This window comes from Drosophila virilis, chromosome X, assembly GCF_030788295.1.
Source record: "Drosophila virilis strain 15010-1051.87 chromosome X, Dvir_AGI_RSII-ME, whole genome shotgun sequence".
In the NCBI taxonomy this organism is placed as follows: domain Eukaryota; kingdom Metazoa; phylum Arthropoda; class Insecta; order Diptera; family Drosophilidae; genus Drosophila; species Drosophila virilis.
In genome coordinates this window covers 24,398,532-24,414,842 of record NC_091543.1, presented here as the reverse complement: position 1 = coordinate 24,414,842, position 16,311 = coordinate 24,398,532, and the positions used below count along the sequence as shown (strand labels likewise).

Sequence of the window (16,311 nt, the reverse complement as noted above, 5' to 3'; positions counted from 1 at the left end):
GCTACTTACTTGGGTATGCAGCGATTGTTGCCGCACTTGAAGTCCGTCTCCGCGGAACACTTGGGGCAGTTCTCTGGCATCTCGTCGCTATTGTCGCGGCAATCGTCCTTGCCATCGCAGAACAGCCACTTGGGTATGCAACGGTAATTCGACTGACCCGGGCAACGCTGCCAGCCAGTGGTGCAGTTGCGTTGTCGGCACATATACGCCGGCTCGTCGGAGTCGTCGCCGCAATCGTTGTCAAAGTCACACATCCATAGCTGCGGTATGCAGCGCCCGTTCTTGCAGGCGAACTCTGTTTCTGGATCGCAGCTGCGCTTATCTGTTGGCAGATTTGTTAGATGGATTCAATTATATGTACTTAGATAGATAGATCATAATACTTACGGCACACCAGGGGATCTTCATCGCTGCCATCCTTGCAGTCGGCGTCACCGTCGCAGCGCCAACTGTCGAGTATGCATCGGCCGCTGGTCTTGCACTTAAAGTCGGAGAGCGGACAGGGTAGATCACAGTTTTGCTCGTCGCTGCCATCGCCGCAGTCGTCGACGCCGTCACAGATGGTTGCCGATGGGGTGCAATTTGTGTTCTTGCATTGGAAAGTGCCTGCGCGGCAGTGGCGCGGTGCACAGGTGGTTGGTTCATCGGAACCATCCTTACAATCCTTTTCGCCGTCGCACTTCCAGAACCAGGGTATGCATTTCTCGTCGCTGCCACCGCACAGATGCTGACCAGATGTGCAGTTGGCTATACAGGTCTTGGAGTCGCGGGCGAGATAGAATTGATTGGGGCAGGCGCACTTGTAAATGGGCGCACCCTCCTCAATGTAGCCCTCGATGTTTAGGTATGTGGACTCCGGTGGTGGAGCAATCAGGCAGAGATGCGAGCACCCGCCGTTATTGGTGCCGCAAGGATTGGTGTACGGCAACTGGCGCAGCGGATGATTAATGTGCAGATCGTATGGACGATGGGTTGTATTCCGGAGCACCGTGTAGTTTGCGCCATGGAACTTATTGGCACGCACAATCGCCTTCAAATTCCAATCGCTCCAGTAGATGAAGTCATCGAAGAGGCTCAGGGCAAAAACATGCGGCACGCTGTTGCCAGAGAGCACAATGTGCCGATGGCGACCCTCCAAATCGGTGTACGCAATATAGTCCAAATGCGCATCGGCCCAGTAGATGCGATCCGTAAAGTAGTCAATCGACAGTGCATTGGGCCAGGCGATGCCGTCATTCCAGTTAAGAATGCGTGTAAAATTGGAGCCATCCATGCCCATTTTGGCTATGTAGGCCTGCAGATGCCAAGACGTGAAATACAAGTATCCAATGCCCGGATGCACGACAATGGCGCGAGGATCGACAACGCCGCTGCGCAGTGTCTTGCGCTTGGTGCCGTCTAGCTCGGAGACATCCAAATTCTTCGAGTGCCTATCTAGCCAATACAGCTTGCGACCCACCCAGTCAATGGCAATGCCCTCCAGGCCGTGCGAATCGTGTCGGATGACAGCTTCCCTTTCCGTCGGTACATCATCATTGGCATCCGAATACTTGGCACGGAATATGGTCTTCGCCGTCACATCGCAGAAGTACATGTACTGTTCCTTGATATCAAAGTCAAGGGCTACCACGTTCATCAGATCCTGGTGCATGAGGTTATATTGATGGCCGTCCACGGACATATTGCGTACGTAGTACTTGTTGGTAAAGATTAGCCAGGGCGGAATGTTGTCCTTTCGCTTGCACGTGTGCTCATCATTCTGGCGCTCATAGTAGGTCTCGTCGCATTTGCAATAGAAGCTGCCCGGTGTGTTGGAGCAGTGCTGTGAGCAGGCACCCGGCTGCTCCAAACACTCATCTACATCCGCACATGCCTTGCCGTCGGCCAAAAGCCTTTAATAGATTAACAGAGTAATTGGCAAAGGTTAACAAGGAATCGTTTCAAATTTGTTTCTGAGTTAGATACTTACTTATAGCCTTCGTTACAGTCACAGTAGTAGCCGGTGAGCGTGTCCACGCACTTGTGACCGCACTGATTGATCTCGACCTTGGCGCACTCATCCACATTGCAGTGGGCCGGCTCGTCAGACTCATCCGTGCAGTCGGCCACTTTGTTGCAGACCAGACTGTAGTCGATGCACTGGCCGTTGGTGCAGGCAAACTGTCCCTGGGCACAGGTACTGTTCTCCTTTTTGCAGTCCACCTCATCCGAATGGTCACCACAATCATCTTCGCCATCGCATCTGTACTGATTGCGTATGCACTTGAAGTTCTGGCACGTGAACTCCAGCGGTGAGCACGTCTTGTACTTGGAGTTGCAGAACTTGCCCTCATCAGTGCCATCGCCGCAGTCGTTGTCATGATCACAAATCCAGCCCTGTAATTGGATTATTTCAAATTAGATTTTTCTTTTAGTTATGGATTAAAGAGGTTGTACTTTGTTGATGCAGCGACCGTTGCCGCAAGTGAACATATCCTCGCCGCAGGGCTGTTGGGTAGCACAGTTGTGCAGCGTCGTGTTCTCGTCAGCGCCGTCCACACAGTCTGGATCGCCGTCGCAAATCCACTTTTTGGGTATGCACTGGGCGCGCTGCCAGGACTTGTTTTCCACGCATGTGAACTCCGTTTCCTCGTCGCACTTGCGATCGTCTGGAATGTAACAGAAAATGGAATAATTAGCTTAAATACATACTAATCTATTTCCGCTTGGCTTTAGTTGCTTTAATCAAATCACTAACAGTTTGATCAATATTTGTCAGGTTTGTTGGGTAAGGGTAACTTACTGCACTGATGTCGGTTATCCTCGTCGCTGTTATCCAAGCAGTCGTTGTCGCCATCGCAGATATAGATGCGTGGAATGCAGTTGCCATTGTCGCAGGTGAATAGATCCCCAAAGCAGGTGCGACCCTCGGACTTGCAGTAATCTGGCGGCTCATCGGCGCCATCACCACAGTCATCGTCACCATCGCAGTACCAGGTGGCTGGTATGCATCGGTGGTTCGGGCAACGGAAGCTGTTCGTCGGACACGTACGCTGACCACAATGCAACGGATCCTCGTCGGAGTTGTCGCCGCAATCGTTGTCGCCATCGCATAGCCAATAGGGCTCAACACAGATGTTGGTCTTCTCGCACTTGAGATGGTTGGGCGGGCAGGTGGTGTTCATGGGGCAGCGCTCGTGCGTTTCATCGGAGGTGGCGTTGTCCTTACAGTCGTTAACGCCATTGCAGACCTGTGCCTGCGGGATGCAGCGTCCATTGGCGCAGGTAAATTCGCCATCGACACAAGGTGGATAACTGCAGCCCAGCTCATCGGACCCGTCCTTGCAGTCGTTCTCGTGATCGCACTTCCATGACTTAAAGATGCATCGGCCGTTGTTGCAGCGGAATTCGTTGGGGGAGCAGGAATGATAGGCACAGTAGTTGGGATCCTCGTCGGAATTATCGCCACAGTCATCATCCCCATCGCAGGACCACATGCGCGAAATACATTTGCCGTTCTGGCAGTAGAATTTGCTGGCCTCGCATGTGTTATTTCGAGGCGCGCACATGCGCCCCTCATTGACCACCTTGGAGTTATCATCGCACTTGCACTCAGGCTTGCCGTTTGGTGCCGGATGACAGCTCTGGGCACAGCCGCCATTGTTGATTGTGCATGGATTCACATTGCACTTCTGCCGATCTGCGCTGAAGATGCGTATATCACGGGGCGAGTCCTCCAGACGCTTAACCATTTCCACCATATTGGCACCTGTATGCTTCTCAGCACGGTAAACGCCACGCAGCTGCAGATCCGTCCAATAGATGTAGTCTCTGAACACGGTTATAGCGAATGGATAAATAGTGGCGGCCACTAGCAGCTCTCTGTTGCGTCCATCCAAATCAGCACGCTCGATCTTCTCGCGCACCGCATCCGTCCAATAGAGCTTACGATCGTCATAGTCAATTGCCAGGCCACTCGGCTGGGACAGCTCCTTGTCGACAATGGCACGTTTTAATGAGCCCGCCATTGTTGTGCGGAAGATCTTGCCGGAGGTTCCGAAGCGACCCCAATCCGTAAAGAAGAGCGTGCCGTTACATGGATCCAAGACAATAGCACGTGGGCGCTCGACACGCGCAATCATAACCAGCTCGCTGCCCACCAGATTCATAGCATAGATAGAGTTATTGGAGCTGTCTGTCCAGTAAATCTTATTCTGTGTCCAGTCGTAGGCAATGCCTTCCGGATTAATACCCTTACTTAGCACCACATTAATATCGCTGTGGCTCGGCTTGTTGGCCTGGGTGTAGGCAATCTTGGCCCACGGCCGGATCTGGGTATACAGCATACGGTTGTCAGCAAAATCAAAGTCCAGACCAACCACATTGGTCAGATTCGTTAATGGTGTAAAAGGCACCTCTGTTGAGTGCGGATCCAGGTTGACGGCACGAATCTCTGTGCGCGTGGCAAACACTAAATACTCATTAACCGTTTCGCACTTGCGACTGTCAGCTCCCAGTTTTCCCGTAGCGCACTCGCAGCGATAGTTCTTACTGGAGGGCTCTGGGGGGAAGCTGAAACAGAGCTGGTCGCAGCCTCCATTGCCCAGTTGGGCGCATGGATTATTGTCGTCGGATGGCTGGTTATTGATATCGTAGATGGCAATGTCGCGCAACTTCTCCAAGTTTGTGCGTACGCGGGTGACCTCGGAATCATTGCCAAAAAGCTTGGAAGCCTTGAACACAGTCATAAGATTGCGATCTACCCAGTAAACATCATTCAGGAAAATGGCGATGCCCATGGGATTGGGCAAGTCGCGACGAATAATTTTCCGATTGGCGCCGTTGTAGGAGATCTTCTGTATCGTATCCAGTTTCGAGTCCACCCAAAAGACATCATGCGTCTGCATGTCAATAGTCAGATCACGCGGCATCGAGATATCCGAGGTGACCAGTGGTTGCCATTTAGTGCCATCCAGCAGCGCCCTACCAATGCCCGGATGCTGTCCATAGTCAATCCAGTACAGCAGTCGCTTAATGGGATTCACGGCAAGCTCGCGAGGCGCATCATTGGTTGTCTTGACCAAAACTTTGCGATTGCTGCCATCCAGCCAGCACACCTCCACGTAGTTCTCATGCGGATATACATTTGTGAAATACATGTTGCCGGCAACCCAGTCAATGGTTAAGCCTCGTATGCCATTGCTGCCAATTCCAACCTTGACCACATGCTCCAGATCGGTGCCGTTGGGTCGTGAGCGGAATATACCGTTCCAATAGCCACGATTGAATTCGGCCCAATAAATCCATTGGTCGCGGAACATGACGTCTACGTGCAGGATATGATGGCCAGGTCCGCTGATTGGCAGCATGGCCTCGGCGCTGCCGTGCAGGCTGTAACCGCGGATCATATCCAGCTGGGAGACAACGGCAAATGTCTTGTATTCAACGCAGCTAATTTCATTCTCCTTGTGGTAGCCAATGCCGCAGGCACAGGTCCTTGTAGCGGCGGGCCCGGGTATGCAGAGCTGTTTGCAGCCACCGTTAGCCGTCTGGCACGGATGCTGCTTTAGGGGGCGCTTCTTGTAGATCATCATGCTGCGCAAATCGTGCTCGTTATCCACAATGGTCTTCGGATTATCGCCGCGTGGCAAGTCTACACGAACAATCTTCTCGAAATCGGGATCCAGATAGTAAAGGCGGTGGTCTAGGATGCCCAGGCTGCGTGGACGGGCGATGGCCTGCTTCTCGGTGAGTATAATCGTGTGCTCGTCACCATTGTAGTCCATAGAACAGATAGACGCCGAGTGGCTGGTGCTGTAGTAGATCCTCTGTTTCTCAATGTCCAAAGCAATACTTTCGGGATGCTTGAGGTCTTTGCGCAATACACGTGCATCCTGACCGTTCATATCAACGCGGCCTATTTTTACTGGGACTTCGAGTACTCCCTCATCAATCCAGAACAGCTTGCCCTCACTGGGGTCTAGGACCAGTTGCTTTGGCTTAGAAACGGAGGTTTCGCTGCCATCGTTTGCCAAGATCACAGTACGATACTTTTGCTTACCATCCACGCGGACTGCCTCGATATTGCTGGCCACACGATTGCCAATGTAGAGATTACGGCCCAGCCAGTCGAAGGCGATGGTATAGGGTGCACCAACAATGCCGGTTTCGATGCCCAGGAACAGCGTCTTATTGCCTCCACCGTAGGGCGTGGTATATATGGTGCAGTTCTCGTCATCGTTTTCTCGTCCCTGTACCCAATATAGGGTCTCGCCCTTCCGGTCAAAGTCCAGGCCGGTGCTGCTCTCGATACCAATAACGGGCGCCAATGCACCAGCGCGTGCATCACCGCCGTTGAGGGGCAGATCCACAATTTGAGTGCCTTTGACGACCATCAGATAGGGATTCTCCTCCTCAATGCACCGACCCTCACTGAGTAGCCTGTAGCCAGGTTTGCATTTACAGGAGTAGCCCTCGTTGGCGCTTGGACTGAGCAGACACAGATGCTGGCAACGGGCTTGAGCGCATGGATTCGGGTACATGGGCTGTAGCGAGGCGTGGTGCACGTGTATGGAGAGCGGCTGACTAATTAGGTGCGAGACGACAGTCTGGTTTTTGCCACGGAACTTATTTGCTGACAGTACACGGTTCAGTTGTCGGTCTGTCCAGTAAAGCGTGTCCTCGAAAAGGGAAAGCGAGTGCGGATGCAGCAGATAGTGGCTGCTGGCCAGCACCTGCTGACGTCCCGTGCCGTTGTAGTAACAGAAGTCAATAAAATCTAGTTTGGAGTCGGCAAAGTAGACACGTTTCGTGGCAATATCCAGGGTTAGGCCGTTTGGCCAGTAGATTTTAGTATTTATAATGGTTTTGCGCATGGTGCCGTCCATACCGATGCGTTCTACCCGGGGATTCTCGCCCCAATCGGTCCAGAAAATGAAGCGTGCATCGGGGCTGGGATCAATGCACATACCACGTGGCTGTGTGATATTCTCACGCACGAGGACCAAGCGGTTTGAACCATTCTCTGCGGACACTTCAATTGTGTTCAGCTTGCTATCCAGCCAGTACAGGTTCTGCGCGATCCAGTCATAGGCTAAGCCCTCGACCAGATCCAGGCCGGTGGTTATGATTTCCTGCGGTTCCATACCATGATCAAGCCGCGATATCTTCTTTAGCTTCATGTCGCTCCAGAAAATGGTGCCCGTGTGCATGTTTGAGGCGGTGGCTACCACGTTCTCAACGATGATGGGCACTCGCTCCAGGCCCTGTTCCTTAAGATCCGCGACAAGTATGGAATGACGATTGGAGATTATCAAGAAGGCAGCCGTATGGTTTACTGCCTTGCAGGTGTGCTTGTTGGGACCCAGGACGTAGCCAGGCGTACATGAGCAGAAATAGGAACCCTTTGTATTTGTGCATTGCTGCGAACATAGGCCCGGCGGATCGCATTCATTGGTATCCACGCAGGTGAATCCATCTGGACCGATCTCCGAACCAGGGGGACACACGCAAAGCGCTCCGTTCGGAGTTTTTTGACAAAAACTGGAGCACTGACCCGTCTGATGCTCGCACTCGGCCAAATCACAACCCTCACCCTCATCGGCACCGTTGGGACAATCGATCGTATCATCGCAAACAGAGGTGATGTTAACGCAGCGCTCCGTCACACCTGGGCACTGCCACTGACCATGGGGACATTTAAAAGGCGGGGGCACACAGGCATGCTCGGTGCCCTCGTCTGAGTTGTCACCGCAATCATCCTTGCCATCGCAGATGTAGGCCTTGAACACGCAATTGGTGTTATTGCACTTAAAGAAGTTCTGGGCGCATGTTATCTGACCGCAATCCTCCTCGTCCGAGTGGTCGGAGCAGTCATTGGAGCCGTCGCAGTGCCAGGCAATGGGTATGCAAAGACCGGTCGACTTGCAGCGGAATTGCTTCTCAACGTTGCATTGGTTGGGACCCATTGAAGGGCAGCCTAGCTCATCGCTGCCGTCATTGCAGTCCGGAATGCCATCGCACTTGTATGACTCTTCGACACACTGACGCAAATCGGCGCACTTAAACTGATTGGCAAGACAGCTAATCGGCGGACAATCCTTTTCATCCTGCTTGTCAAAGCAATCGTCGTCACCATCGCACACCCAACTCTGCGGTATACAATGACCCGTTCTTGGGCACGTAAACTGGAAGTAGGCACAAGTCTTCTCCGCACAAAAGTCGCCCTCATCACTGCTATCACCGCAGTCATTCTCGCTATCGCACTTCCACATGCTGGGTATACAGCGTCCATTGGCACAGGCAAATTGTGAGGTGGCGCACGTTACATTGCCGCAGTCCAACTCGTCTGAATTGTCGCCACAATCGTTCTCCTGATCGCATCGGAAGTTGAGTGGAATGCAGCGTCCCGACTTGCACTGGAACTCGTTCGAGCCACAGGTGGGTTCTGTGTAAAAACAATGGGGAATACGTTTGTTAGGTTTTGTGTGGGCGGAAGAGTTAATTATTCCCTCATGAAACTCTTGAAACAAACAATATTGGCTTAAGAACTGGAGCTACTTTTTCATATACTGGCAGTGAGAACAGCAATGCTTAGCTTCCAGCCTTCACAAGGCAGGGAAGGTCAATTATTGCTCACCGAAGGATTACAGCCACTATGGCATCATTGTTTTTGCCTCAAACTATTAAACGAGTATAAGTACAAAGCTAACATCTCCCAAGTTGCTCATAATAATAAGTATAATATCCGAGATATGCAAAAAAAACTAAGTTGAATGTCGATGATTATCGATTCGAGGAGCGGAGGAAGCAAATAAAAATTAAAAATCAGAGTGATCGAGTGATTACGACTTTCACGTCTTAAGCTCTAAGATCGAGGAACGAATGATCTAACACCTATATATATATGTTAAATATATTTTCAGATAACCATTCTAATATTATTCTACCTAACTACGTCCCACCAGTAAGGTGCTGGCATTAGTTCGGCACTTACTTGTACAGTTTTGCTCCTCATCGCTGTTATCCAAACAATCGTCGTCGCCGTCGCAGACCCAGGACTTGGGTATGCAACGCTGATTGTTGCAGGTGAAGTCCCATAGGTTGGGGCAGGGCTGGACGGGTGGCTCGGCGCTGGGGTCGGGAATGCAGCTGACTTGATCTTCGGCCAATCGTTCGCCGTAGGGGCAGGAGCAACGCGATTGTAAGCGATTAGCCATTACAGTCGACTCACTGGCATTCTGAGCAATGGGAATCGCAAAGCATATCTTTTGGCAGCCACCATTATTGATATGACAGGGCTGGGTCTCGGCAATGCGTTGCACCTCGCGGCTGTAGACCTTGACGCCGTAGAGTCGGTTTGTCTGCGGCTCGCGCACCATCATCTCCTCCTGTTCGCCGGTCAGCTTGTGGAGTCGAATGATTGCATCCAGTCGCCAATCCGTAATGTACATCCAATCGTTGTGTATCACAATGGAGAAGGGATGACGCACCAGACGCGAATTGATTGTTTTGATGTCTGTGCCATCCAGGTTGGCATGCTGCACGTGATCCAGTAGAGCATCGCACCAATACACGCGATCCTCCTTAAAATCAATGGACAGACCGTTGGGCCAGCCCAGGGTCACATTGCGGAACACCAAAAGGCCGCTGCCATCGGTATTTGCACGGGTTATATTAGCGGGACGATCCCATTCCGAGAAGAATATGTAGCCGCGGTTCGGGTGCACGACGATGGCGCGCGGCCGCTTCAGGTTTTTCAGTAATGTGCGCCGGTGCGTCACGTTTCGTGTGGAGAGCACATTGAGCGTGCCCTTGCGTGAGTCAATGTAGTAGAGATTCTTCGAGGCCCAATCGACTGCCAAGCCCTCGACACCCTCATTCTGTGAGGCCAGCACGATTTCACGACCTGTGCCGTTACGGTGCACGCGATAGATGACATCCTGTAGAACGTCCGAGTAATAAATGAATTCATCGCGGGCATCGAAGTCGAGACCAACAAAACGGGCACGTCGGGAGACAACAGGAAGAATGGCATCACTGAATCCCTCAATTACGGGTTCCAGTACTTTGCCCTTGATGAAGCGCTGCTGCGAATACATAAGGAATTCGCGCACAAGCTTACAGTTCTTGAGATCCGTCTGCAGCTGGTAGCCAGTGTGACAGGCACAGCGGAAGCCGAGACCTGTCGGCGCTCCCTTGACGGCCGTTACTATGCACATGTGATTGCAGGCGCCATTGTTGTTGCCGCACGGATTGGACACATGTGGTTGGCTAAGCGCGTGCACCGCAATGATGCCCTTGGGTTCGCGTATATCCTTTGCCTTGTAGGTTACCTGAATGGAGCTGGGCCCCTCGAATTTGTCCACGGACATTATGCCCTGCTTGGTGGCATCCGTCCAGTAGATGCGATTCTCAAACAGCGCCAACCTTGAGGGGCTGGGCACCTGTTGTCCACGCAGCACCATAACACGTTGGCCACCTTCATAGTCCACCGATTCGATATAGTCCAATAGTGAGTCGCACCAGAAGACGCGCTTGCTAATTATATCCACAGTAACGCCGCTGGCCTTGTAGGCCGCCTCAGAGACAATGGAGCGAGCGTGCGTTCCATCCATATGGGCACGCAGCACCTGGCCGCCATCGGCAACAAACATGAGTCCAGAGGTGGGATCAAGCGCCAGATCGGCGGGACTGGTCAGATTGGAGCCCAGCACAACGGCATGCCAATGGCCGCTTAGCTCAAAGACATCGATTTTCTGGCCCACCAGATCTGCAACATAGATTTTGTCACCCACCCAGTCGACGGCCAGAGCTACAGGCGCCCAAGTGCCAGGCAGTGTTTGATCCAAAGGCGCTACGGCGCTGTTGAGCACATCCAATGGCAATGACTGTACCTTCCGCGTCTTGATGTCCGACCAGTATAGCGTGTTGCGGGCATAGTGGAATGCAACGCCAGCGGCGGCAGTGGCATTGGCTAGCACCTTGGGCTCACTGTCGTGGGCGTACATACGCATGATGGCCCGGTCATGGGCGAAGATCAGCTGCAGATTGTTCGCATCCGGAGCAATACACTTGGATGCGTTCATCAGCCTATAGCCCTGAGCGCACTGGCAGGTATAGCTGCCGGGAGTGTTCGTGCACAGTTGGTCGCAGTGGCCCCACTCGGCGCACTCATCCAAATCCACGCAGGTGCGATTGTCTGCTGCCAGACTCTGGCCAGGGCGACAATAGCAAACGCCGCCAGTCAGCGAGGGGCCGCACTTGAACTCGCAGCTCAGCGCTGGACAGGAGGCAATGGCTACAAGATACATAAGAAACAGTGATTTGTGGAGCGGTTTCATTTAAAGAGGGTGAAATTGGTTGAATTGGTTGGGGACGGGGAATACTTACAGCAGGCCGTCTCCTCGTCGCTGCCATCCTCACAGTCACGCTTGCCATCGCACAGCTGCGATTTGAGGATACACTTGGGTGCACCATTGACGCCGCCTCGTGGGCACAGGAACTTGTTGTCAGGACAGGCGATGGCCGTGCAGTTGGCCTCGTCGCTCTCATCGGCGCAATCGTGATAGCCGTCGCAGTGGAAGTTGTACGGAATGCACAGCGCATTCGTGCAGCGGAACTGCGCATGGTGGCAGGGTGGGAAGTCTGCAGGCAGCGAGGGGAATAAATGAAATAAAAGCGATCCTGTGTTAGGTATGCCGTCTCATCAATTGTCTATCTCATACTCACTGCATCCCTGTTCGTCCGAGTTGTCACCGCAGTCGTTACGATGATTGCACTTCTGCGAGACATCAATGCATTTCTGACCGTTGGCGCAGCGAAATTGATCCAAACGGCAGGCGACCCCGTTGCAGCCATCCTCATCGCGTCCGGTACGACAGTCCAAGTAGCCATCACAGCGTTTCTCTTTAGCCACACACGGCCCAGTCAGACGGCTGCCCTCAGCAGGAGCTGCTCCACCAGGCGCATTGCAAAAGACGTCCGTGTGCAGGCACTTGCGATAATCTGTAACAGCAAAAAAATTGAAATAAAATTAAATAAAATAAAATCTTGTGTTGGGGCGGGGCAAAGAGCGGATATACCAAAAGCGGGCTTTCAATTTAATTACTGTGCAAAAGAACAATAAAGACACAAAGTTCCCTGCAATTTGTAAACCAAATCAAATCAAACTGTAGCACACTTTCAAGAGAGAAAACCCTTCTATTTTATACGTTTTTTGCTTACACCATGGGCAGAATGGACAGTTCGTGTGACAAAAAGCCAGGGCTGCAATCGCAAGCAAAAATTATCGCTGCTTCGATTTACCTTTCGAACCAAACCATGCCAAACCGTGAAGCATGAACCATGAACCCAAACGTTGGTATAATATTTTTAAATACTACATATAATGGACATAACGTAATTGAAAGTCTTTGGCTTAGTGTTAATTTTACCCACTGTCTTGGTGTCGCCTACAGTTAAGGTTGCTTTTTGTTCTCGTTGTCTGACAGCTAGTTTGTAGCTGGGACATAAATTAATTGTCTGTTTGCCCGGGTGGTTGGGTGGGCATAGTTGCGAGGTTGGGTGATTTGGAACTGTCCCTGTCACTACACTTAATTATAGAGCAACTAGCCTTCATCTGAAATACACACACACTCACGCACACAGACAAGCCCGGAGGTGTGATATTGACGTTGATTGTTGTTATTGGACTCCTCTATACAGTAAGAAGCCTGCTTTCCGGGTATTAAGCTTGCGTTGGCATAGGCAGCCTGCTTAACTGTGTGGCTCCAAACACAAATTAATCAAATTTACATTATGTCAACACGCTGAGAAGCGTCAGTTGCCAGCTACCAGCTGCCAGTTGCCAGCTGCCGGTTGCCCACTTCAAAGGCAAGCCTGCCAATTGAGCGTGTGACCCGCTTGTTCCGCTGCCTTTGGGCTGCAATTGGGCAATAATTTAGCTCAGATCCAAGAGAATGGACGCACAGCAGGCGGTGGCCTGGGTGCCGACCTGGACCTAAGCCCATGTCCAAGCCCAAGTTCATGCCTAGGAGCTAGTTTCAAAACTGAACGCGCATGACCTGATGCGTCCATGCATTGCTATTGTTCAAACAGTCCACAAACAAATATATACACACACACACACACGTACATACAAACACGCACATGTCGAGTGTGAAGGCCGTCAGGGAGTAGATTGGACTCACCGCAGGCGCCTGGGAACTTAAAAATGCCTGCAAAATACATGCGCTCAACTATTGCTGCCAAAGACATTAAATTTTGATGCCAGACATTGGGAAAAGCGGCGTTCTCTGGTTGCCAACATGAAGCCAGAGCGACCTCTGTCAGAAGCATACACCCACATACAAACACACATAAATATACGCACACATATAGTGAACGGTTGGGCACGCATGGCGTATACGTAGTGCATAGAGCTGTAGAAATGTCAGGCGTAATTGTCCGTCCGGCTGTCGCTGCTCGTCTGTCTTACCCAACACCCTTCCCGCTTCCTTTTTACCCAGACTCTTGTTGTACAGTGGTTGCTCGCAATTTCAAATGCTCCGGCTTTAGACATAATTCAATTTGCGGAGAACTCTTGTAATTAAAAGTTCTTTGCTCAAAAAAAGCATTATTTAATATGATACATTTTTTACTCATACTAGGTTTTGAAAAGCTAAACTTAACTAAATATTTTTTGGGTAAAATGTTATTAAAATAAATGGAATCGCTTTTATTAAAAGAGACCTCTTTCTTGGGATTCGTAGCATCGATTTTCATATGCTGGCATATTTGAATATTTTGTATGTAAAATGTAATTAAAATAAATGTTCTAATTAAAATAAAATTAATAATTAAATAGAACGAAATACAGGCTTCAAAGCATTGAAAATCCGGATTTGTCCGCTCAATCGATTCATTCGACCTCTTTCTTTGGATTCATAGCCTTACTTTTCATATTCTGGCATATTAGAATTTCGCAAAGCTTAAGTTTTCGAGCGACCACTGTATTCGTATTGTGCACTTGAGTTGTGAGTTGGCAGGCAAAGTGCTATAAATTATCGAGTAGTTGGTTGCAGCACCCGTCCCGAATGGGACACGGTTAGGGGCAGGGGTACAGGGGCACAGTCCATCAAGCTGGCTACAAGAAAGAGGTGGCCATTGCTCAGCGAAAGTTGTGGCAAAATTAGAGCTGCTTCACGCTCGGGCTCTGGCTTTAAGCAATGCCAAGATAATGCGCCATGTGCTGGCAATAGGGCGCCCGGATTAAACGATTCGCCAACAGAGACAACACGCTAATACTTAGAACAAGCGAGATAGAGATATTTGGAGAGCTGGAGATGATGATCTATGCCACTTTTAAGTTACTTTTGGCGTAGGCATAATAAACTTTCCGAAGGTTTATATTCTTCTTTTTTGCTTTTTTTTTTTACCACCCACTCCCATAAAAGCTGCGCTTTGGCTGCTGTTGTTCCTGTTATTCCTGTTGTTATATTCTGCTGTTATAGCTGCTGCTCCACATTAACGGCGCACTGGGGCAGCCAAGTGTAGCAGAGCAAACTTAATTAGTGCAAGTTAAACAAGCCAAGTTGTATAAATATTCGCCGGCAGCAGAAACTTTTGTAGCACAACAATAAAATGTGTGCCTGTCTGAGTCTCTCTGTATGTGTGTGTGTGTGCGTGCGTGTGTGTGTGTGTGCGTGCAGGTAGCCACGATTCCTGTCGTTACTACTTAACCCCACCCCCCTCATTACTCAACATCCTTCCTCTATTGACAATGTGAGCACCTAGTCCAACTTTGTCGAGGCTAAAACTGAGACGGACTAAGGCAGAGACTTGGGCGCAGGATGAGCTTAAGCGTCTGTGGAGTGCTAGGTAATCATAAACAAGACATAGCGAATGCCTTGTTGATATGCTGAAGAATAAATACCCTCTTCGGCATATGACAATGACTCATAAAACACAACGTCCTTATTTATTTGTGTATTTATTTTTGATGAATTCTTTGCTCTTGACAAGAAAGACAAAAAATAAGAGAGAACCGCCTTCTTGGGCACGCCGAAAATTATAGACTCTTGCCATAGAAGTGTTTTTTAAAAAATGCTTTATATTCTACATACACAAGCCATGTTATATAGTAGATCGAAGAGAGGATAATATAGATCGAAATTTCTGAGTTTGACGACAATATAAAAAAAAATTAAAAGACTCAACATTTTTTCACGCAAAAACATATTTTTCGACAGATTCTTTATTATATCGTATTCCTATGTTGAAATTATTTTCGTTATATGTACGGTACGGAACGGTACGATCGCCGGAATGATTGTAGCTATAGCCTTAAGAGAGAAAGAGAGAGACGTGTTTGCAGACAGACAGGTGTTTCGTGACAAAATTAAAATACCCAAGCAAGTATATAAGGTGTGTGTCACGCACCTTAACGTTGATTTGCTGCCACTGCTGGCCCCGTGTGCCGCCATAGTTATTCAAATTGGCGAGATGCCACCTCGTGGCATCAACAGCAGTAGCAGCAGTGGCAGTAAAACGCGAAGTTGCAGTTGCATTTACAGCTAGTTGCTCCGTTTGGCCATTGACAAGATTAACGCGCACAATTTGTTGCAAATTCGCTTTCGCTGCTGTTGCATTACATTAAAAACAAATCATAATGACAAACGAGTGGGTGGTTGTATGGGTGGTTGCAGCCGCTCTGCTTGGCTGCAACTTTTGTGCAAGGTCATAAAAATGTTGAATGCTGAATGTGGGCTGGCGGACGTTAACTGCGGCTGTTGCCCGGGACCGGGTATCGGGTGCCGCTCGACTGCTGCTTCATTTTTCACATTTTGCAGTTCGCAGAAAGTTTAACACAAAAACTTTAACTGGCTGCGAGGGCAGCAACGTTGTTGGCACTTTATAAACACAGCGAAGGGCGCAACGTGGGCGAGGGCGTAGGTTGGGGGCGGGCCAATGGGCAGCGGCAAAACTTTGAAGTGCCCCGTGGCCCCTGGACCGTGCCTCTTTCCATTTGCCGCTTACATCTCGATTCGAGCCCAGCGCCATGCCGTGCAACACTTTCTAATTGGTAAGTATGGCCATGGTATCCAGATGAAGGGGGTCGGGGGTGTCAGCTGTGCATTAACGTTTATTGCAGGCGGCAAACGTTTCACTATGCCCAACTTCTGACTCGTATGCGTGTAGTGGTGTGTGCTGAATTGGTTTGCGTAATTACGCGCGACAAGTTGCTCCCCAGTGGAGCAATCCAAGCACCCAACCAAACAGGCAACCAGCCAGCCCATCCGTAAGCCACTCGTCCAATGTCCAACGCCTCTGGGCCATGGCTTAGAGCTTTTC

At 50.3% G+C, this 16,311-nt stretch overlaps 1 protein-coding gene across 2 annotated transcripts in view; it reads right to left on the bottom strand.

Annotated features, from left to right (window-relative positions):
• Window positions 1-16,311, bottom strand: part of mgl (low-density lipoprotein receptor-related protein megalin) — a 172,387-nt gene that overhangs the window by 5,147 nt on the left and 150,929 nt on the right. For both annotated transcript variants that reach the window (XM_002055271.4, XM_070209309.1), the window contains exons 5-12: window positions 11,710-11,985; window positions 11,371-11,625; window positions 8,975-11,278; window positions 2,783-8,425; window positions 2,437-2,648; window positions 1,970-2,376; window positions 388-1,892; window positions 10-322 (exon numbers count right to left, since the gene is read on the bottom strand). In XM_002055271.4, coding sequence (XP_002055307.2) covers window positions 10-322; window positions 388-1,892; window positions 1,970-2,376; window positions 2,437-2,648; window positions 2,783-8,425; window positions 8,975-11,278; window positions 11,371-11,625; window positions 11,710-11,985 — 10,915 coding nt within the window. The remainder of the gene's footprint in view (window positions 1-9; window positions 323-387; window positions 1,893-1,969; window positions 2,377-2,436; window positions 2,649-2,782; window positions 8,426-8,974; window positions 11,279-11,370; window positions 11,626-11,709; window positions 11,986-16,311) is intronic.